This window comes from Amblyomma maculatum, chromosome 9, assembly GCF_055883805.1.
Source record: "Amblyomma maculatum isolate TAMU_Amacu chromosome 9, ASM5588380v1, whole genome shotgun sequence".
Lineage (NCBI taxonomy): Eukaryota > Metazoa > Arthropoda > Arachnida > Ixodida > Ixodidae > Amblyomma > Amblyomma maculatum.
The window spans coordinates 102,323,659-102,347,504 of NC_139352.1; the positions used below are offsets into that span (position 1 = coordinate 102,323,659).

Here is a 23,846-nt window from a genome sequence, read left to right on the forward strand (position 1 = left end):
ATGTGGTACAGCCGTCTACCAGCTCCTGGGCTTCGCCTGTGGTGTTAGTAAAGAAAAAAGACAACACCTTGCGTTTTTGCGTCCATTATCGTAAGTTAAATCAGCTAACGAAACGGGACGTATACCCGCTCCCACGTATCGACGACGCATTGGACCGGTTACGCAATGCCAAATATTTCTCGTCGCTTGACCTCAAGAATGGCTACTGGCAGAAGTGGACGAAAGGGACAGAGAGAAAACAGCGTTCGTCACCCCCGACGGCCTTTATGAATTTAAAGTGCTTCATTTCGGTCTCTGTTCTGCACCAGCAACCTTCCAGCGAATGATGGACACCGTGCTCTCTGGACTGAAGTGGCAAGCGTGCTTAGTGTATATCGACGTTGTCGTCATTTTCGCGGCTAGTTTTTTGAGGAGCACCTTGACCGACTGCGAATGGTACTACAGGCACTGCGTTCAGCCCAACTGACGATAAAACCACAGAAATGCCATTTCTGATTCCAGGAGCTCCGCTTTCTTGGCCAGGTTATTAGTCCTGAGGGCGTGAAACCAGATCCCGACAAGACTGCTGCTGTGAAATCTTCTTCCGCGCCCAACCGACAAAAAGTCCGTTAGAAGGTTTTTGGGGCTTTGTGCCTATTACAGGCGTTTCGTAGAGAATTTTGCAGTGATTGCCGAGCCTCTTACGCGTCTTACCCGGGACAATGTTCCTTTTGCGTGGCAAGATGATCAAGAGGATGCTTTCAACGAGTTGCGCCGGCGACTGCAGGCCGCCCCGACACTTGCTCATTTTGACGAAAACGCCGCTACGGATATCCATACCGATGCCAGTAATTTTGGACTCGGTGCCGTTCTGATTCAGTGGCAAAATGGCACTGAGAAAGTTATCGCTTACGCAAGTCGCTCTCTTTCAAAAGCAGAGACAAACTACTCAACCACAGAAAAGGAATGTCTCGCGGTAGTTTGGGCCATAACTAAGTTCCGACCCTATATTTACGGCCGACCATTTAGGGCTGTGAGCGACCACCATTCATTATGCTGGCTAGCCAACCTCAAAGACCCCTCTGGACGGCTTGCAAGGTGGAGCCTCCGTCTCCAAGGATACGACATTACGGTTGTATACAAGCGTGGCCGTAAGCACAGCGACGCCGATTGCTTGTCTCGTGCACCAGTTGATGCTGCCCCTCGCGACCGAGAAGGCGATGACTTCCCGTTTCTTGCTGTCGTCATGACCACCGACATGGCCCAGCGTCAACGGGCCGACCCTGGTTTACGTCCGCTTATTGAGCATCTCGAAGGCCTTGATGTAGCTGTCCCACGTGCTTTCGCACGGGGTTTATCCTGCTACAGCATTCGCAATCGCGTCCTATATAAGAGAAACTTTCAGCACAACAAGGAAACCTTTCTTCTCGTTGTGCCGTCCGACCTCCGGCCAGAAATCTTGCACGCATACCACGATGAGCCTTCGGCTAGTCATTTAGCAGTCACCCGAACATTAGCACGCATTCGACAAAAGTACTATTGGCCTAAGTTGCTGCCTTCAGTCCAGCATTACGTGAGAACATACCGAGATTGCCAGCGGCGAAATACACCTCCGCTGAAGCCTGCAGGGCTCCTTCAGCCGATACCTCCGCCAACAGCCCTTTTCCAGCAAGTGGGTATGGATCTTCTGGGCCCTTTCCCACCGTCCGCATCAGGGCACAGATGGATAGTAGTGGCGACGGACTACTTAACGCGATATGCCGAGACACAGCCACTTTCCCGTGCAATTGAAGTAGCCCAGTTTTTCCTTAAGACCATCGTACTGCGCCACGGTGTCCCATCGGTTATTATCACTGACCGCGGTACAGCCTTTACGGCTGAATTAATGCAGGCTCTCTTCAGTCTTACCCGCACAAGTCATCGTAGGACTACCGCTTACCATCCGCAAATAAACGGACTGACTGAAGCCTCAATAGAACACTTGCAGACATGATTTCCATGTACGTCGACGTTGAGCATCGCACGTGGGATGAAGTCCTTCCGTATGCAACTTTTGCATACAATACGGCTGAACAGGAGACGACGCGTCTTGCGCCATTCCAGCTAGTCTACGGTCGTCCCGTCACCACAATGTTGGACGCTATGCTACCCATAAGTCACGGCGACGATGTCACCAACGCCTATGCAGACGTCGACATATTTCTACAGCGGGCCGAAGAAGCGCGCCAGCTTGCACGATGCCGTATTCAGCATCAACAACATCGCGATGCCAGTCGGTACAACCTCCGACACCTAGACGCTCACTACCAACCTGGCGACCTTGTATGGGTGTGGACACCAGTGCGCCGTCGAGGACTCTCCGAGAAACTACTTCACCGTTACTTTGGGCCATACGAGGTCATTCGGCGTCTTAGTAACGTGACTTACGAAGTTGTTGCTCGGGGCCGACGACCTTCAACACGGCGGCGCTCAAGTGCTGAAACTGTTCTTGTAGTGCGGATGAAACCGTATTATGAGAGGCAGTGATCTTTTGCGCGTGTGCAGCTTTGTGTTCCCTGCTTCTCATGTGTGCATAATCTGAGGACACTTCCAGCGTCGAGTCACCGCTTTCGAAAAGGGGGGTAATGCCGCGTGCCTTTCTGAAAAGAGGACAAAGAAGAACAGAGGACAAAGAGGACGAAACTGAGTGTAGCGCGTGGAACTGTTCCGATCAGTTATCGCTGCCTTGTACTCGTTACAATAGTAAATTCTCTTTTCGTGGAACCGCCTTACTGTAAACCTAACTGTCTCAGAGTAAAAGGAAGATGCCTCAGCAGCTGAGCTAAAGAGTACCAGATCAGATGACTTGACCGACATATCGGCAGCGGTGAGCTGCGAGCAGAAATTCGCTTGTATCGCAGTTATCCTTAGAATCTCATCTGGATCAGCGATCCTCAGTAAATGTTTCTTTAATTCCTTTATTCAAACGCGTAATATTTAAGAGATGAAAAACAGGTTCTAGCATGCCTTTTTTCTGACGGTGGCTCACAAACAATCCGCTGTGCCGGCACCGGCGGACTGCTACAGGCGGTTTACCTTATGTCGTTTGCGGAAAGGTCGTCAACGCCGCATCCGATTTCAATAATCGCCTAGTACTCACGAGGCCAAACTCTTCTATCAGAACCATCCTGTATTGGTAGCAGGCCCGCGTGAAATGTTCCGAGCATACATACGTTCTCGGGTGTTGGGGGGACGCCGGATTGCATGATTCAATTTGTCGCGAGGCTTTGTTTTGTTCCGAGAAATCGGTGGCAAATCAGCGTGTTTACAACAACTCGCGCAGCCAACAACACAACACTATAGCTACAATCCATCGCTGCAAAAGAATGCATTAAAGTGTGAGCTGAAACTACAAGGCAGTGATTCCAAGATCTATGCGGTTTGCAGCAAACTGTCGGTCCTGCTTGCGTCGTGGTAGGCTGTTGCTGAGTAGCGCTGCCGTCGCCTTACCTCATGCCAGAAGCACCTTATAGGATCGTACAGGCGACGCCACGCCGCACAAAGCCGCGCGCAGTAGGGCCGTTGCATTGTCGCCTTTGTCTACTTGAAAACCCCTGCACGACTGTGGCGTCATCAAGCACAGTGTTGGCCGTAAACATTTCCGGCCTCGCAGCGTGAGTCGCATGTCCCGGAGCGCTATCTTTAAAATTACTTTGTGGGAAAAGTAAAGCGTCCTCCACTAAAAAATCGACGGAGTTGACCTTTAAGAGGTGTTTACTCTAGTGTAAGTTGTATTTTTCCCCCGTCAGAACCGCCTTTCGGGGATGTCCATTGCTTATTGGTACCATTCCTGTCACCAAAAACACGTCAAACGAGGAGCATGTTCAGATTTCAGTGCGCAATCACAGTTCCAGACATTCGGAGCCAAGCAATGTCCTCTAAAGATTGAGCGTCCGACAAAACATAATATTTGATTTCATATTGAAATTCTGACCCAATAGTTCATTGCGCATCCTTTATGATGGTGTCATGCCATATCCTTTGACATGTAGCATCTATCTCTGCTTTCATGGAACCAAATGAAGAACTGCAGCTTTTCCCAGATGACTAATTTATTGTATGGTGAGAAGCACGGATGACCCGCATATGATTAGCAAACTTTACGTGCATTAAGCGAATGGAAGGAAGCGCTTGCATCAGCCGTTTTGCTAGGCCTACCGCGCCCGGAGCTCGAGATCCCGCCTACCTTCTATCGTGTTAGCCATCGCAACGGTTTCCCCACTCATCTACCGTCTCCGTCGCCCGACACGGCGCCACGTCATGAGTCCGCGGTCTCCGCTCTCAAGCTCCCCGACTTCTGCTCATCGGACTCAGAACTTTGGTTCCTCACTATCGAGGCCTTGTTTCGCCGGCACACCATCACTTCGCAGGTGACCATGTTCGACCACGTCATTGGCGCGTTCACGCCTACTACTGCGGCTATTGTTCGCGACGTCCTGCACTCTCCGCCTGCCGATCGCCCTTACGATCATCTTCGAGCGACGCTGATCCGACGAACTTCTGAAACGGAGCCGCGTCATCTCCAGCAGCTCCTTACGTACGAAGAGCTCAGAGATCGCAAGCCTGACGAGCCGTTATGAGTCGCTGAGATGCGCGGATGCCAGGATGGGCCAAAGAATGGAGGGCATCAAAGACGGATCGGCGGTATGATGGAGGCACGTAGGGACGAAGGCGACCGGTCGCCGGTGGACGTATCACAGACGAGAGGAACGGCGCAGTCTTGGAGCAAGAGTCTTCCAATACCAGAGAGGTGTCGCACGTGCGAAGCCGTTGCAGTTCGGCATCGGCTCGTTGAGCAGCAGCCATAGCCGTGAAGTCGATGATTGGCCATTCATTGCCCATCGCATTTACTTCAGCGCGAGAAAGAGCATCGGCAACTATGTTCGACTTGCCGCTGGCGTGACGAATGTCGCACGTAAATTCGGAAATATTGGCGGGTTGCCTGATTTCCCGAGGAGCGTAGGAGGAACGGCTGGATGCCGGCGCAGACGTGAGAGGTTTGTGGTCAGTCAAGATATGAAAAGTGCGTCCTTCGAGAAAATGACGGAAGTGCTTCACGGTTGAACATATTAGAAGCAGCTCTCGGCCGAAGGTGCTGTAGCGGCTCTCACTGGGCACAAGCTTCTTGGAGAAGGCGGTTGGCTGCCAAGCACCAGCCACAAACTGTTGCAAGACCGCGCGGAGAGCAGTAACCGATGCGTCGACCATGAGGGATGTGGGCGCATCACATTTGTGATGGACGAGGAGCGTGACGCCGGCAATGGCAGCTTTGATTCCGCTGAATGCGCGGTCAGCGGTATCGCTCCAAGCGACAAGAGCTGTCAGCTTGCTGTGACCCGAGAGAAGGTCGTGAAGAGGTTGCAATATTGCAGCACAGCAAGGAATGAAGAGCCGATAATAGTTGGCGAGGCCGAGAAATTCGCGTAGCTGGCGGGTGGTAGTAGGCAGGGAAATTGAGTGATGGCGGTGACACGGACCGGTAACGGGCGGATGCCATGGGAGTTCACGCAACGGCCGAGAAAGTCCAGAGAGAGATATATATAACTTTATTTCAAAAAGAAAAAGAAAAGAGAAAGGAAAAAAAGGGGCGGGGGCAGTGAGTGGAGTCTTCATTTCAAGACCCCAGTGGCCTGGGCTGCCGCTCTTGCCTGAGTTACCAGCCTACGTTGGGTCACTAGATCAGAGAATAGCAGAGTGGCCTTCCACTGCGCCTTCGAATGGTGTATGCTTATGTTTGCAGGTTTGGGGCCCGTGCATCCCCATGTGGCGTGATAGGCGGTGGGCTGGTCGTTGCACCAGGGGCATATGTCTGTGTAGTGTTCTGGGAACATTATGTTGTATTGATGTAGGTTGGGGTAAGTGTTGGTTTGGAGCTGTCTCCATTCCCGCATTTCTTGTGCATTTAGACCCTTGTGTGGATGGGATAAATCCTACGTTGTTCCCGTAGGTACTGAAGTCGCGCGCCGTAAGTCGCTGGGACAGGAATGCTGGTTGTGAGATCGGGATTGGTGACCGCTCGGTTTGTGTGACCTCGAGCTAGCCTATCCGCGACCTCATTACCTTCCAATCCAGAGTGCCCCGGAACCCAAGTGATCTGATGTTTGAGCTGTGAGTTTGCAGCCAATGGGTCCAACTCTGCAACGCCAAACTCGCTTTTCGGTCTATTGACCACAAGATCAAAGCGGCTGAGTCTGGCAGGGACTTGACGCAGATGGAGCTTATGGGCTTCTGCCGTAGGGCTGAAGACGAGAATGTCATCAAGGTAGGCAAAGCAACACGTCAAACTGCGTAGGACTTGGTCAGCAAAGCGCTGATATGTCTGGGCCGCATTACGAAGACCGAAAGGCATCCTCAGATATTCAAACATGCCAAAAGGCGTAATAATAGCAGTCTTCGGGATATCCGGAGGCACTAAAGTAATCTGGCGATATGCCTTCACGAGATCAACCTTGCTGAAGATTGTGCAGCCATGAAGGGCCGATGTAAAATCCTGGATATGTGCAATCGGGTAGCGGTCAGGAACAGTGGCCTTTTTGAGAGCCTGGTAGTCGCCACATGGGCGCCAGTCGCCGTTCTTTTTGGGTGCCATGTGGAGGGGCGATGCCCAAGGACTGGAAGAGGGGCAGATGAAGCCAAGCTCCAGCATGTGCTCGAATTACTTTTTGGCGACAGCAAGGCGATCCGGTGCGAGGCGACGAGCGCGAGCAAACACGGTAGGCCCAGTCGTCACAATATGGTGAGTCACGCTGTGCGCAACCTGTGCTTGAAAGGACGGGGTTCAAAAACCGTCCGGAAACTCGGCAAGGACGCTGGACCAAGGGTCGGGAACTGTGCTGTGCGCCTGGAGGAGCCGGAGTGGTGAATCGCGGAAAAGAGATGCCTTGAACGACTGGGCTCGTTTCCGAATCCAGTATGCGTATTTGCCGCATTTCAACTAGGAGCCTGAAGTGCCATAGAAAGTCGGCGCCGATGATTGGAGAGCGCACGTCCGCGATGACAAATACCCGGCGAAAGGTACGGCAGAGTCCGATGTCGAGAATTATAGACTTCTGGCCGTATGTCCGTATGGTCGATCCGTTGACTGCCATCAGAGGTGGAAAGTCTGAAGGACGGCGTCGCTCAGCCAACGTAGGCGGAAGGACACAGATCTCGGCACCGATGTAGATTAGGTAGCGGACTTTCGTTACACGGTCAGTAACATGGAAGAGGCGACTGGATCATGGGCCGAGAACACGGGTCGCCCTCAGTGTTCAGCCGGACGAAGGAGCAGCGTTGGCTGTATTGACGTGCGCGAGAGCCATAGCGGCGGTGGTGCCAGTAAAAGGTCTTGGAGGGCGGATAACGGTTGCCAGGAGCACTGGAGTTGGTACGGCGAGGTGGTGATGAGGAACGCGGCCACCGCTTACTAAGGGCTGCACCGTATTCAGATATGTGGCACAAAAAACACAAACACAAGAGAAGATACACAACACACGCGCACACTACCAACTGTAATTAGAATTTGAAAACACTTCCTCTTCACCACACCTCCTCTTCTACACTCAGGCACATTTCTTCTTCCTCATCTTCCTCTTCTTTGCCAAGGGGATACTGGCACTCTCTTCCTCGCAGACATTAACATCGTCCAAACATGGTTTTGACCAATCTCATCTTCCTCTTCTTTTCTACTTCCTCTTCTTTATCAGGGGGATAGTGGCACTTACTTCCTCGCAGACCAAATACCTCTTCCAAACATGACAGTCACAAATTCTCACTGTCTTTTTACCCCACACTTCTGCTTTGCCCAGTAACTCATACCACTCTGGACAAGCAAATATCACCACATAGTCACATAGTCATACATTAGACACCACCGCCACACATATCCAGTAGGACATGTCCATCCACACCACATAGCTTGTGTCCAAGAAAAACAACTTAATGCCAAGAATAACAGCTTGAGGCCCGATAATAATCTCGTTCTTTGCATTACTCAGGAGGTTTGCTCAATAAAATTAAATTCTTTTCTACGTAAACTCAAAGAAGCTTCACTAATGCATCTCTCTTCTTTCTTCTGTATCCAATACGCCTCTAAAATTTCGCGTGCCATCTTATCCCGACTCTTGCCTAAAATGTTTAGCCTGCTAAAGAACGCCTCACACTTGCACTTTTGGCAGTGCAAGACTAAATTTGACCCTTTGCCATTTTCTATGGACTTCTCGTGTTCCCTCATTCTATCATTAACACATCTTCCTATTTGCCCAATATATACTTTACCGCACGTCAGAGGAACCTCATAAATCCCTCCCACCCGACATCCAATAAAACTCTTAACATGCTTCTTATCGCATTGGCCTTTCTTTTTCCTCCCTATTAATGCACATAACCCACCCCGTTTTTTGGGGGCAGAAAACACAATTGGCACCTCAAACCTACCAGCCACCTTTTTCAGGCAGTGTGCAACTCTATGTATATAGGGAATCACTTGTGGTCGTTTATTTCTGATCTGGCGATCTTCTTTTCCCTTTCATTTTCTGAAGCAAAGACTCTGCCACCCCACATATAATCATAACCGGGAAACCAGCCACCTGAAGCCTTTGTAATTGATTATTGAAGCTTTCCTCTGCCATATGTACACATGATTTAGCAAGGCTGACTCCAAACAAAGGCTTCAGGTGGCTGATTTCCCGGTTATGATTATATGTGGGGTGGCAGAGTCTTTGCTTCAGAAAATGAAAGGGAAAAGAAGATCGCCAGATCAGAAATAAACGACCACAAGTGATTCCCTATATACATAGAGTTGCACACTGCCTGAAAAAGGTGGCTGGTAGGTTTGAGGTGCCAGTTGTGTTTTCTGCCCCCCAAAAACTGGGTGGGTTATGTGCATTAATAAGGAGGCAAAAGAAAGGCCAATGCTATAAGAAGCATGATAAGAGTTTTATTGGATGTCGGGTGGGAGTGATTTATGAGGTTCCTCTGACGTGCGGTAAAGTATATATTGGGCAAACAGGAAGATGTGTTAATGATAGAATGGGGGAACACGAGAAGTCCATAGAAAATGGCAAAGGGTCAAATTTAGCCTTGCACTGCCAAAAGTGCAAGTGTGAGCCGTTCTTTAGCAGGCTAAACATTTTAGGCAAGAGTCGGCATAAGATGGCACGCGAAATTTTAGAGGCGTATTGGATACAGAAGAAAGAAGAGAGATGCATTAGTGAAGCTTCGTTGAGTTTACGTAGAAAAGAATTTAATTTTATTGAGCAAACCTCCTGAGTAATGCAAAGAACGAGATTAATATCGGGCCTCAAGCTGTTATTCTTGGCATTAAGTTGTTATTCTTGGACACAAGCTATGTGGTGTGGATAGACATGTCCTACTGGATATGTGTGGCGGTGGTGTTTAGTGTATGACTATGTGACTATGTGGTGATATTTGCTTGTCCAGCGTGGTATGAGTTACTGGGCAAAGCAGAAGTGTGGGGTAAAAAGACAGTGAGAATTTGTGACTGTCATGTTTGGAAGAGGTATTTGGTCTGCGAGGAAGTAAGTGCCACTATCCCCCTGATAAAGAAGAGGAAGAAGAGAAGAAGAGGAAGATGAGATTGGTCAAAACCATGTTTGGACGATGTTAAAGTCTGCGAGGAAGAGAGTGCCAGTATCCCCTTGGCAAAGAAGAGGAAGATGAGAAGAAGAGGAAGAAGAAATGTGCCTGAGTGTAGAAGAGGAGGTGTGGTGAAGAGGAAGTATTTTCAAATTCTAATTACAGTTGGTAGTGTGCGCGTGTGTTGTGTATCTTCTCTTGTGTTTGTGTTTTTTGCGCCACATATCTGAATACGATGCAGCACCAACTAGCCTCCCAAGCCGTTATTTTAAGGGCTGCACCTTCAGCTGCAAGCCGCGCTACTTGCCGAGTGAGCTCCTCATTAGCATCGGTGAGGCGGGCATAGTGATAGTCAGCAGCTGCGCTGGGCAAGTGAGAGGCAAGAGGACGATGAATAGTTTCCACGGAGGGAAAACCGGCGTCCATGATCTTATCTGCCAGCGTAGCGAGGGATTCTAGTGCCTGAGATGAAGACACGCTCACGATCATGCGCACCTGCGGTGGTAGAGGACGAGTTCCCGCAGGAGTGCGCTGTCGTGTGAAGCAGCGGAGTCTCCAGCCAGGGCCTTCGTTCACCACGACGCTGTACGTCCACCCTTACGGCCGCCATACGATGGTCCATACCTGGTGCTCCGGCGTGCTCCTATGTACTTTCTACTGCATATCAAAGCCGCGAGGACACGATCTCCGTTGATCGCCTTAAACCCGCCCAACTTGACTCAGATGTCATCGCAAACTATGCCACTGCAACCCCTCCCTATTGTGCTACTTCTCGCCGCGTACGATTCACACTACCAGTGTCCGCTTTTCGCCATTCCCCTTCGTTCATGGCTTCATCGCTAGAGGGGGGGGGGGGGGGGGGCTGTGGCCTGCCATCGTCGTCTCGGGGAAGAAGAATACGACATCGTCAGCGCGCTTGCCAAGGACGCGCAGTTTATTCTACATGGCTACAGGACTGGATGCCGGTGGTTCGCTGTCCCGTTGCCGCCTGGCACAGCGGGTCCTGCCAAAGTGCAAAGATGGATCATGGAAAGATATTATTCGAAATGAACATAAGAAATAAAAAAGAACTATGTTCTTTCGGTAAGGTATTTTATTAGTGATATATATTGTGAATGCAACTCAGTTTGAATAGTTAGGACTAACAATAACACAAAATTTATTTTAGGCATACATATAGAATATGTGTGGTCTAAAGCTTACCAAAAGAGTATGTTTCTTCAGGACAAAATTGGAGCATTCTATGCAGGACGTGAGACAAATATCTGATGAAGCATTTGTTAGGCCCTTCAGTACGCGTTAGTGGTATGGAGTCCCGGGTAGAATTATTTAAAAGAACAGTCAGAGAAGAGAGATAACAGTACGTTTTATATACTACGGACATCGAAAAACAGACTCAGTCACGGATATGGTCTATTCCCCTTTTCAGGACCTGTGAGAAACAAGTAGGCAAAAAAATCGGTTGAAACTATTGTTATGCCAATTATACCACGCCACGCGGCGCAGTGTAATTGGCGTAACAGTTGTCCCCTGGGCGGACGAAGCTAGTCCTCAAGCGACTAAGTCAGATTTATATATTATTGCAGCGTTTCAATTGCGCCAAGTGAGCCAGCTGCGTCTGCCGCGAGCAGCCATTCGTCGATGTCACTTCAGCTATAACGTAGGTTAGTTCGCTTAGCTGACTTAAAACAACGTAGAGTCCTGCGCATTGCCACAGGAACTTTTGATACAGTCCACGACGTCGCAATGGCGTCCAAAGCCAAACCAATTCACTGGGCTCGTTAGTTACTGCGACATAAACTGCATCATATCGGGCCTTCGCACGGTCTTGAGAGCCGATTGTTCGTAAACGAGCAAGACGGCGCGCTTCTTCAGCAAGACAGAGATGTCGCGATACGGATGGGTCATCGTGCACGGAGACTGAAAGAATTATGCGGAGGAAGGTTGATGGTAAGTGCGCGTAAAAAAGGAACAAAAAAGGAGGATATCCGGTCACTTCGTGATTAGCTGTGTTATAGGCGTGAGTCACAAATGCCAAGATGGCGTCCCAGTTATTGTTATCTGATGCTATGTATATGGACATCATGCTGATGAATGTCCAGATTAAATGCTCGGTGAGGCTATTTGACTGGGGGTGATAGCAGGTAGTATGACAGTATTCGAAGCCAGAGAGGCGCAAAAGTTCTTCCACGATATCTGCAGTGAACTGTCGATCGCGCTCACTGATGACCACGGTGGGCGCGCCGTTGCGAAGAACGATTCGGTGTAATAAAAAGTTCGAAACGTCGGCTGCTTTGGCAGGAACGAGTGCAGCCGTCTCGACATACCGGGTCAAGCAGTCAATAGCTACGATAATCCAGCGATGGCGGAAGGACCAACGAGAGGAATCCCAATTTTCCCGAAAAGTGATTTAGTGGGAGCCAGCTGGTGGCGTGGTGCTTCGCTTCAACCGGTGGCAAGGGACACAGCTTGCTACTAAACGCTTTGTTGTCGTGTACAACCTTCGCCACTAAAAACGTTGTCTGACCCTTGCGAGAGTGCGGGCAAAACCAATATGACCTGAAGTGATGTCATCATGCATCGCGTGTAGGACGGCACTTCGTGTAGAAGCCGGAACGACACGCAGCAGACGGGCACCATCAGTTGAGTAGTTATTTTTGGAAAGTAGACCATCTGGAATAACAAAAAGATGTTGGTGCAGATTTGCTCGTCTTATCAAACAACGGAGTAAGTGCGTGGTCTTGACGTTGCTCGTGCCGGAACTCTACGTGGTTTGGTAATATTTCGGCCGCAACCACTAGACAGTCGTTTAGATCATCTTCGCCGACTGCCGTACATGGAAGAGGAAATCGGGACAAACAATCAGCGTCGGCGTGGCGGCGACCACTCTTAGAGGACACAGAAAAGTCATATTCCTGTAGACACAATGCCCAGCGAGCTAGTTGACCGGAGGGAGTCACACAGTCCAATAAGGCGAAACAGGAAGTGATGGTCAGTAATTACGTTGAAGTTGGGAGGCGGGACTTTGGAACAGCGAAGGCGACCGCGAGACATTCCATTTCTGTCACTGTGTAGTTGCGTTATGCTTTCGTTAAAGTGTGGCTCCCGTATTAGATAACATGTTGGGTGCCGTTCTGGAGCTGGACGAGAACCGCACCGACGCCCAAGCCGCTCGCATCGTTGTGAACCTCGATGGTAGCAGTCGGATGGAAATGGCGTAAACCAGGACCAGATGTGAGCAGAAGCTTCAGCTGTCAGAATGATGACTAGTATTCCGTGGATCAAACAAATGAAGCTTCTTTTTGCAGGAGGGAAGTGAGCGGATAAGAAATTCGGGCGAATCCCTGAATAAAACGGCGAAAATATGAACATAGTCCCAGAAAGCTTCTTAAATGTTTCACATTTTGCCAACTCTCGCACAGCAGCAATCGTTTGAGTGTCAACCCGAATACCTTCCTGATCCACTACAAAATCCGAGCGCCAAAGTCTGCCATTCACCGAAGTAACACTTTTTGGGGTTCAAAATTGGTCCGGCGTTTCTACAGTTAAGGACAAGTCCGAGCCGCTGATATTGCTCTCGAAATGTCCTTCCATAGATGATGACGTCATCTAGGTAGCACATGCATATCTCCCAATTTAAATCACGCAGAATTGTGTCCATATATTGTACGAACGTCGCTGGTGTATTGCATCATCCAAAGGGTATCACGTTATATTCATAAATCCCGTCAGATGTCACAAAGGCTACCTTTTCATGGTCCGATGGATACATCGGGATCTGCCAATATCCAGACCACAGATCTACAGATGAGAAATAGGAAGCGGATTGAAGGCAGTCTAACATCATCGATACGTGGAGGAGGGTAAACATCCTTCTTTGTGACTGCATTTAACCAACGACAGTCAACACAAGACCTCCACGAGTTGTTCTTCACCAAGATTACGAGGGCTGCCCAAGGTCTGGAGGCCTTCCGTAAGAACACCTTTCTTCAACATATCCTGGGCCTGTTCGTTAATTGCTCTACGCTCGGCTGGCGATACTCGGTGGGGTTCTGTCTGGTCGGGATCGCATCACCAGTATTGAACGTATGTGACATGCGTGAATGTGGTGGAACAGAAAAATGTCTTCTTGAGCAAAGTCAAACAAAGAGGCGTAAGGTAACAAATTCACATAACTCTTGCTGTCCGGATGACGAAAGGTATTTGTTGTCGCCGGGGTTATACTCGCGCTGTAGTCCTGATCCACCCGCTGGCGCGGTTGACGAGACACGGACGAAATACTAAGGACATAGTAGCCGTCAGATATAGCCAGGTTGAGGCCGGATGGTAAATGAACGGGTTCTGACGAACTATACGCAGTCCACAAGTGGGCGCAACAATCTAAAACCTCGACGACGACAAAGGGCACTAATAAATGTTTCTTCGCGGCACTGCTCACGTCAGCTTAAAACAAGCACAGAGTGTGTGCCTGCTCGCTCGGCAGAGCTGTGAACTGGCTCAAACATTCCAGCATAGAAGGCAACACTATATCACTGGAGACGTAAAATGCGCCGTCACTACGGTTAGGTGTATCCTCTGAAAAAGCAGTCAGAATAGTGTAGCCTGCTCCCCAATCGATCGTTGCTCCACAATCGCGCAGAAAATCAATACCGAGAATGACATCATATGTGGCTCACGCTAAAACTGCAAATTCAACTCGAAAAGTTTCCCCAAAAATGACAACTGACACGCAGCAAAGGCCCAAAAGACGCAATATTCTCCCCCAATGCCGCGAAAGCAGGCACTTCTGTCGCAAGCAAACATTACTGTTGGCCCAAGGCGATGTTTAAAGCTGAGACTCATTATGGCAATTGTGCCACCAGTAACCACTAAAGAAAACGCATTTACGCTGTTCTTCAACATCACAGCAGGCAGACGAATTGGCGAAGATGACTGTTCCGCGACCTCACCTCCATCGGCCGCTCCTGATAGTTTCCCGACCGTGGCGTAGACGAGCATCGACGTGGGGACGGGGGCCGTTTTCGGCGCGGGGGTGGTGGTGTAAAGCTGCGGTAATGAGCGGGGAAGTCACTGCGAAAGGCACCGGAGCGAGGCATTGGTGAGCATGACTCCATTCAATGATGTCGTTTTCCCGGAAACTTGCCCAAGGGCGGGTCCAAGAACGTGAGGCCTGCTGTCGCCGGCGCTGACAAAACCGCGCTATGCGCCCGCGGCGGCTGCAGTTGTAACAAACGGGCGACTTACGAAAGGCGTAGGTGTTGGAGCCGGAGGAATTCGATGGTGATTGATAGTCGGTGGGAGCTGCACGACGCACTTGGTAATGTGGGGAAATCTGGGCGCTCAAAGGTGCAGAGGCGCGCTCATTGCCGGAGGAGTAGCGTAGGAGTTCTGGTTGCCACGCCATCGAAGCTAGGTGGTCAGCCTGCTGTGGATGAACTGCGCATTCCGCGTACACAGGTCACGTGTCGGCGTTTTGCATGTGCTGGGCCAGCTCTTCACTCACAACTCTAGGGATCAGAGAGGCGAGACCGTCATGGACAGTGCACGTCAACGTTAGCCACTGTTGGGACGTTGGAGAGGCGTCCATATTTGGGTAAAATACGCCGCATTTTTAGAGTTTCAAATGTACGGCAGTACTGGATAACGTCCGAGGTAGTAGCTAGTGTTTCTTTTGTGATAAGGAAATGACAAACAGCTTCGGTGAACCCCTTTAAAAAAATGGCCAACCTTATCTTCCTAGGACACGCGTCTATTCACAATGGGGCAGAGCTTCAGGACTTCTTCGATGTATGTCGTGCAGGTCTTTTCAGACAACTGTGCCCGTTGGCAGAGGGTCTGTTCCGCCTTGCGTTTTTTTTTTATGTAGAGTCTTCGGAACAGTTTGTTATCTCTTCCACAAATTTCTCCCATGTAGAAAGGTTGTCTTCATGGTTCTCGAACCAAAGCAGAGCTGTGCCGGCCAGAAAGAAGACCACGTTCGCGAGTTGTATGGCCAAGTTCCAGCGATTGTATTTACTTACACGTTTGTAGTTTGTCAACCAGTCCTCTACATCCTTATCGGCCAGACCAGAAAATGTTCTGGACTCACACTGATGCGGCCAGGAACTGTCCAAAGTTTGATGCTCGCGGCCCGAGTTGGAAGTAGCTCCAGTTGAGCGAGAACAGTGACCTTCTCCATCGTGGCTTGCCATGACTTTTAGGTAAGGCGGCAGCCAGGCTAAGCGCGATGTTCGGCACGGTTCAGAACTATCCCGCGCGCTCCACCAAGTTGTTACCTGGAATGGGTGTAATATCTACAAGATATGCGGGGAATGCATGGAGACAGGTACCGTCACAGTAAGGCTTGTTCCAGACCCATTCCTCGCGCAACCACCTCGTTCTTCTCTTTCACATGAACCACGCCGCGCGGCGCAGCGTCATTGGCGTAATTGGCCCATTCCCTGTAACATTATTATTCCAGATGCTCCAACGACAGATAAACATTCAGCAAGTATCATAGATACCAGCACTTGGAAACCTGAACCCTGGAACGTACTGCGCTCGTAGTGAAACTTCCAGACCTGTGAGAAATACGTGGCAAGAAAATCGGTTTAAAATATTCCAGATTCTCCTAGGAGAGATCAATATTCAGAAAGAATCATAGATGCCAGCACTTGGAAAACTGAGCCTTGGAACGTATTACGCTCGTAAGGAAACTTCCAGACACTTCTTGCCTCATGTAATTGAAATGTGGAGTGATGTGCCCATATCTATTGTGGAAAGGAATGATATATCTCAATTCGAACAAACTCTGGATGATCATCTGTTTGAACGTAGTTTAATGCTGATGTATGAAGTGCTTGTAAATATTACTGTTTTTATGAAGTTTTATTTCTCTCTTTCACATGAACCACGCCGCGCGGCGCAGCGTCATTGGCGTAATTGGCCCATTCCCTGTAACAGGTCGAGACAAGTTGCGAGCGCGCGTTAAAGGCGCGCTGTGTGCATGTTGTGTGTATATATTTTCACTGTTTCGTTGACATTTATTGTTGTGACTACCCATCGTTACCATCGTCACGCTATAGTCACGCCGTTTCGTTAGCCTGCGCCTGCCCCACCTGACAAGCATTCAGGCGGATCAGAAGAAGTTAAAGGGCATGCGCTACTTGGCAAGTCTGCGAAGTACTGTTATCTAAATAAAAATAGATAATCCTGTTAGAGGCTAACTAGCTAGAAGGATTCGAATCGACGACATGTGTACCTGCACTTGTATGCCGTTAAGTACGAGTGTAAACGTCTAGCGAGAAGTGAGGCAATACTGAGGACTTCCTCCTCCAAAGACCAAACCAACTTTTAGTTGGTTTGGTCTTAATATTTAGCGCTTAATATTTTGGCAAGCTCTGTGCAGTCCCTGAGTGCAGTCCCAAACCATGTGCATCACGGATTTCACACGTCTTAATCGATGTAAGCGGAGTTCAACCCCGACTAATGTTTCTATTATAATGAAGTCCTCAAACTATACTAGAATAAACAACTGGCGATTGAATGAGGATGCAGGTATGCAGTGCCTAACCTTAGTCCGAGGAAAAGTACTGCTGCCGAATTTTAAAAATGTGTTTTGAACAGAGGGTGGAATTCGGGCAATGCGTAACCATTGCACGAAATTTCTTATCATGCTGCCATGCTGGTCACCACATCAGAGTTCTTACTGTGCAGCTATAACGATGTGAATAGTTAGCACGTCAATATATAGCAACGTTTTTCTTATCGTTCGTATAAAAAAACGTTTTCATTGAAACGAATTTCAAGAGCACATGATCAGGAAGTGGGGAATATACTCACGGAAGGAGAACCATGGGGATGACAAATTCCCAATGACGCAGGGAGCTTTCGTTTCTTGGGTACTCAGAGATAACGCGTATTCTTCAGCAGGCGAAAAGTTAGACGACAATATGTATCCTCATATCGAATAGGGGCAATCTATCCTCTTATAACAGCAACTGAGCAAAGGTTTTAATTAGGGCGACGCCTACACTGTGTTCCTTTAAAATCTGTAATATGACGGCCATTTCATATAAATAGGGACAATATATCCTTTTACATCTAAAACTGAGCTAAGTTTCAACAAAGACGAGGCCTAAATTATGTTCCTTTAAACTCTGTAATATGACGGCTATTTCACATACACTTTCGGCACAACAGTTAGGGTTACGGTACTCCCTCCGAATGTGCTCACCACCACCTGCACCATTTGCGACCTCTAATACAGGACATTGAGGGGAGGTGGCGTGGAAACTGGCAGGGAGCTTTGCTGATTTTTAGCATTCATCAATGAAAAGAATGCGACACCATATTTTCTCGACGAAAATTGCTGGCTGATGTGGTTTTATAGCCGTTTTTTACCTGAATGCACTCTCTGTTGCACTCATTCCAATGCTTTATATGTTTCGTCGCTAACCATCAACTACTGCATATCATCCAGTCATTTCATACGTGAAACAGCCACGCTGGTAGAAAACGCTTATCCAGTTACCTCCTATCTATGAGGTAAAGCACGGCACAAAAAAAGGGAAAAGCGGTAATAGCCGAATTTTCAAGTTGTGACAAGTGTTCAAACGAGAATCTTGCGGAAATCCGCCTGGTTGGTTTTAAGTTTCACAAAGCCCTAACACCAGCCAGAAACATTTATTATAACCTAACCTTTTGGAAGCAGCTGGGTTTTCGCATAGATTTCTGATAGTTAGGGGCTTCAAAATCTTTTGTTTAGATTGCATATTTAGACGAGCTTGCATATCAATAATGGGAATGGAAAATAAATGCAAAAGGAAAAAACCAATAACTAAAAACACTGCACAACCGCCCTGCTGCTGCTCTGGGTATGACTACTTCAGATGATATCTGTTGTTTCGCAAGTATCCCGAGCTCCGGGACGGTCCCAACATCCCTGAGCTTCCCGGCAAAAACGCCTTGGAGTTGTTCTTCGTTAACTACGCGGTGGCCCACTGTGAGCACGCACCGCGGTCGGCGCAGGCCCCAGCTTCCGGCGGCACAGCGGCGCTGTCTCCAGCGGCGAGGCTCAACGTGGCCCTCATGAACTCCCGGGTAAGAAGCGCTACTCTAAAGCGCGTGTTCATTGCTTATTGTGCTTTTCCCAAACACATAAAATCTTGGAGACAAAGCTTTCGTCGTCTTGCATGACCTTAATTTGTCATAGTGCCGTCTCGCACACACAACAAATTCCCCATTACATGTTAGAAATTATAAACCTGGGGTCAGGGGAAAACCACCTCTTCAGCAGATAATTTGCTGCGAGATGCGGAACAGAGAACATCAAAATATACCGCTGGTCAGGACCTAATTGCTGGTGAAAATATGAGAAATGTTAGAATTAAAATTGCACTGTAGTGCAATCTTAGGAGTACTCCTAGGCAAAGAATGTTCGGGGTGGTGTCAAACGCTGGGTCACGGAGCGTGAAACTGCTAGTGGCGTCGGAACGATTCGCACCAGAGACCTTTGCTCTCCCAAACAATGCCCCCCCCCCCCCAACTGGGGATCTTCAAACGGCCATTGCGTCCAAACCATGTGTCGCATGACATTCCGATCGGTGTCAAACGATTTGCCGTTTTTAGATCTACCCGCTGTTATCTAAAATTGGTAGGCATCATTATGTTTATTATAACCAAGATTACCGCATATCACCAAGGTGGATATACACAAACTAAGTTGTTATGCCACATTAGGACAGACTCTACTTAGATGACGCTGCTTGTATTCCAACAGATGGTGCTGCGCATAACTTCTGAAGCATGCAATAGACAATTCGTTACAGCATTGCTATATCAGTTTGTATAGAAACATAATAAGTTGATTTCTGTAGCTAATGCTCGATTATCAGTCGCTGCCTCAGCGTCGGCTAATTTTTTTAAACATTAATATGGGAGAGGGATCTTTATGCTCTGTCACTGCACGATCGTCCTCTACACGGCAGCCTCAAGACCACTGCAGCGATACTGGAAGCTATCGTTCAAAAGTACTGCGCTGAATCCTTTCTATTACTCGATAGCGTACTTGATTCTCTGTGCCAAAACGTCGTCGTCGTACATAGTTTGAGAGCGAACTTTCAACGCTGAGTAAAGTATGTCGAAGAAATTGTGTAGCGCTGGCATGCGACTGTCACCGGAACTCAAACCTCACATTCCGTTGTCGAGACAGATGACACTCCCGCGTTATATAGTGCAAATTGAGATCTGCGTCGATTGAACAGAAACACACCCCAGGGTCGCAAACCGCTATCGGGTCAAACGCTTAAGGCTGAGCCTAAGTGCCCCTCAATGTTAACCTCCTTACGGAATTAGGTAATACCTGCTTCGTCAGTACTACACGGCGGCACTTGGAGCAGCGGTGACAGAAGATGGCTGCCATTGTCGAAGTCTAGATCGTTACTGGATTGCCGCTTGGAAAATATTTACTTAAGTAGAGGCTGTCATATCTAAATGTGCCAAAACCAGTGCGGGTGAGCTCTCTCAGAAGCTGAGCTTGATCTTTAAGTTCCCGAGATACAAACGACATCCTTTCTAAGAACGTCTGAGAGTGCCTAGTAACATCAGTGAAGCTTTGAAGGAATTGACGATTCTACGCACAAAGCCCCCAAAAATTTGCATATTGTTTTTGTACAGTGAACTGAACTTCTGCACTTCATGTATCTTTCCTGATACCGTCGAAGACCCGTAGCGTCGACAGCATGTCTTAATATATTGAGCTGATGACGCGTCAAATGGTATTTTGGAGTGTTGAGATACAGACAGGCATGGTGGGACAGAAAAACAAATTTTAGAATGTTCTATGTGTCATAAAAACATGAGCGACAACGCAATGACGTCGTCAAAACAGCCTATGGCTTCGTATTATTTAACATGCAAGAGTCCATCATGTATTTGAATGTAGCTAGGAGATTACATAAGCCGACAGGCATAGCTCTAACTGGTGGAGAGGATTGGGTACATGGTCAAGGAATGTAGGAGCAGGAGTATGCTCAGTGGCAAGCTGAGCGGATTAACAACTACGCGGTGAGAGCGTCACCAAGTAGGTGCCGGATTAAAGAACTTGGGTACACTAGCCGAAGTTTAGAGACAGCAGGCAAGTGTCTCCCTTGACTCTAACGTGGATAGGGGTCAGTAAAACATTACGCCTCAGCAAGAGACTTCAAAAGTATTTTGTAGTTCACCCTATAAGCCATGTGTGAAGAAATGACGAAAATATCTCAAGCGACTTTATTGTTTTTTTTTTTTACGGGTTACTTGTACCCTGCGTGGATGTACAAGATGGGCCTGGCAACATCTCCGCTGTGTTCCACATGTGCTGCGTGCGGAATATTCAACAATACAGTATGCGTCCAGGGTACAATTCGGGTGCGAATACTTTGTTCGCTTCTTTCAATAAAAAAGGACTCCCCCCTTCTTCACTTCTGGGCATTGTCTAACCTTGCGAGAACAGGTGTTGTAGGAGGAGGTTTCACGCTTTTTTTACGTTTTCCTACAGGACTGTGATCTTGACTCCAGATGATGACAGCAGTTGTGGTTATTACCTACTGCTTCTGATAGTCGGTATCTGCCTGACTTGTAAATAATAATTACTCTTTCAGAGCTGTTACGTTGGAGCAATTGCCTACAGAACCCACAAGGCAACCTCAATTGTAGCAAGCAACAACGTGAACCTCAAAGACCAGCAATAAGAGAAATTATATAGTCCCCATAAAGGATATACAGGGTGAGACGCTGGGCAATGAAAAATGCTGCTAGCAATGGCAGAGAAGGGTGATCGGGAGGACAGGATCGGGGCACAGAAGGCAGGGGGCCAGGGTTCGTGAGTAAAAGATCGGGCTACAGAACACCTTGCGAACAGTCAATTAGAGCTCAGTGTTCTGAAAAAAAAAATGTAGACTAAGAATATTATAGGCACAGGGAGCTAGCTCTAGGCACAGGGAGCTAGCTCATGGCCGGAAACGCTATCGCGAGCGGCACATATTCCACCAGGAACAGCCGTGCCACCGTTCGTCACACGCAACCGAGACTGGGGGATGTAGAACTTTGCGTAGGTGACAGTGAATGTATGCGCTCATTACGGAGACCTGTGCTCCATTGTTAATGAGTACACGCATTAGAACACCATTAAGAGAAAGGGGTAGTTGGTTCAGTCAAGAGGACTCTAGAGGTTTGAGGATCGGGTTAATGATGTAGCATCAACTCCAAAAACTGCATCAGCTAGTTTTGCAAATCAGAATGGAACAAAAAAGACGGCGGATGGTGACGGAGGCAAAGCGATTTTCAGGGAGCGCTCCTCTATTGAACCAATTCTATCGCAACTTTACTTGTGCAGCACCATATCGCCGGCCGCAATTAACTCTGAAAGACAATTTCTGACTAAAAAATCGTCAGCTTTTTCTGCCTTTATGTTCTTTACTCATATCCCTTTTGAGCACCAATAGCCTTTGCGGCTATTGGTGCTCGTAATAAAGATCCACACAGGGCGAGCGTACAGATGGCTAGAAATACGTGTCATATCTACCTCAGTGGTGATGTTGCGATGTTGGATGTTAGCGGCGACGGCTTCGTGTGTTTTTGCACACGCAATTATTCTGCTGCCAATGCTCGAGAGTACAAGAAAGGCGACATGCGCAGGTCCTACGCAATGAGCGTGTAAATACATTTTTTTTTTTTCAGGACTAAAACGCGTTTCTTCAACAGAACAGACTAATTGAAAAAGAAGAAACCTTTTGATAGGAATGCTTTCTTTGTTTGAATACAGGCAGTAGGAGGAATAAGAATTAGAGAGGGATAGACATCAGCGCTCCGCATTTAAGGGTATGACGCGATATTGTTAATAGCTCAATTCTGTGTCATTTTTTGCTAATCGTAGTTCGTCTATGTCTACTTTGCTATTGACTTAATCTATAAGTTGTTAAGTTGTGCCTGTATTATCTGGCATATATAATGATGAAATCATATCCTACCCAGCTATGTGAAAAACTACCTTAAGATAGCTATAAAACCCCGCTTAAAACAAGCCGTAAAAGAATGCCCACGTGGCAGGAGAGTTGCAAGTCAACCAACGGTCAAGGAAGGTTCAGTTAGTTTTTCAGCCAATCATATCAGGTGAAATGTACGAGTTGGCAGCGCCAGCCAATTCAACTATGTCAGGCGGTCCCTTGACGCCAGGAAACAAAATGACCGATCAGTTACCGGCCATATACCAGCTCCAAACAACTACAGGCCAGATCATTGGCCGTGTTTTTAGCTCACAAAGCCGGCGCCGGATTCACGGGTCCTCTAAAGCGAACGTGTTAAATAGCCAGCAATTCTTGGCACCATGCAGTATTTTATGAAGATCCACATGAAATTCCACACAAGTGCTGCGTTTTTCATTAAATATTCTACATTTTGCCTCACTATTCATAGCAGTTGGCGGTCTACTCACACGACAGCGTTTAATTTTTATTCTTCAGAAAATCCGCCGCTGTCCTCACTATGAGCGGGTAATCACGAGCGTGGCTCTGGCAGGTGGCAATCAGCACATGTTATGACCGGGCACTGATTCTTCAAAGTGATCTAAGGAGACCACATGATATCGCAAAGTGAGGCTGAGCTGCCAACCCGGGTTGCTTGTTTGAGGTTGGAAAGTAGAATAGGAATACTTTTCAGGGCTCATGTGGGCCGTGTCAGTATGGTGTCCCTCGGCCATGCAGGCACGCTCTTATGTCTTGTATAAAACGGGGTTCATATCTATGTCGGGTAGTGGCTTACGACAGGTAGCTGGATAACATGGTCGATTTAGACTGTGTGCTCACAATATTTAGATATTAGAGGCAAAATTTACACAAGGGTACTCAAGGGAGCGCATACTACATGTACAAAAAATGGGGATCTGCAAAGGGAACACCCGGCGAGAGCCATTCACATCATCGCTTCGTACCCTTATTGGCAGAGCTTAAGTGTACCCATACTTTTTCATATATTAGTTGGGTTAAATGTTAAGGAAGATAACATATAAAGCTCTATAATGAAGTCAAAATACTTTGCAGAAATACGAGTGTTTGTGAAGATCAAGGAAGTCAATGTCATCAAAACGCCACGCAATATAGATTTCAAGCAATAGATAATGCAACTACAAAATCTAGACTGAGAATACTATAGGCACAGGGGTTCAACACAATGTTTTGCACAGGGAGCTCATGGCCGGAAACACAATCGCGAAGTACATATTCCGCCAGGAGCAG

The 23,846-nt window shown here is 48.0% G+C and overlaps 1 protein-coding gene across 1 annotated transcript in view; it reads left to right on the plus strand.

Annotated features, from left to right (window-relative positions):
• LOC146180062 (uncharacterized) overlaps positions 1 to 23,846 on the plus strand; it is a 79,219-nt gene that overhangs the window by 54,940 nt on the left and 433 nt on the right. Inside the window, exon 12 of the mRNA XM_084580317.1 lies at positions 18,487 to 18,675. Coding sequence (XP_084436443.1) covers positions 18,487 to 18,675 — 189 coding nt within the window. The remainder of the gene's footprint in view (positions 1 to 18,486; positions 18,676 to 23,846) is intronic.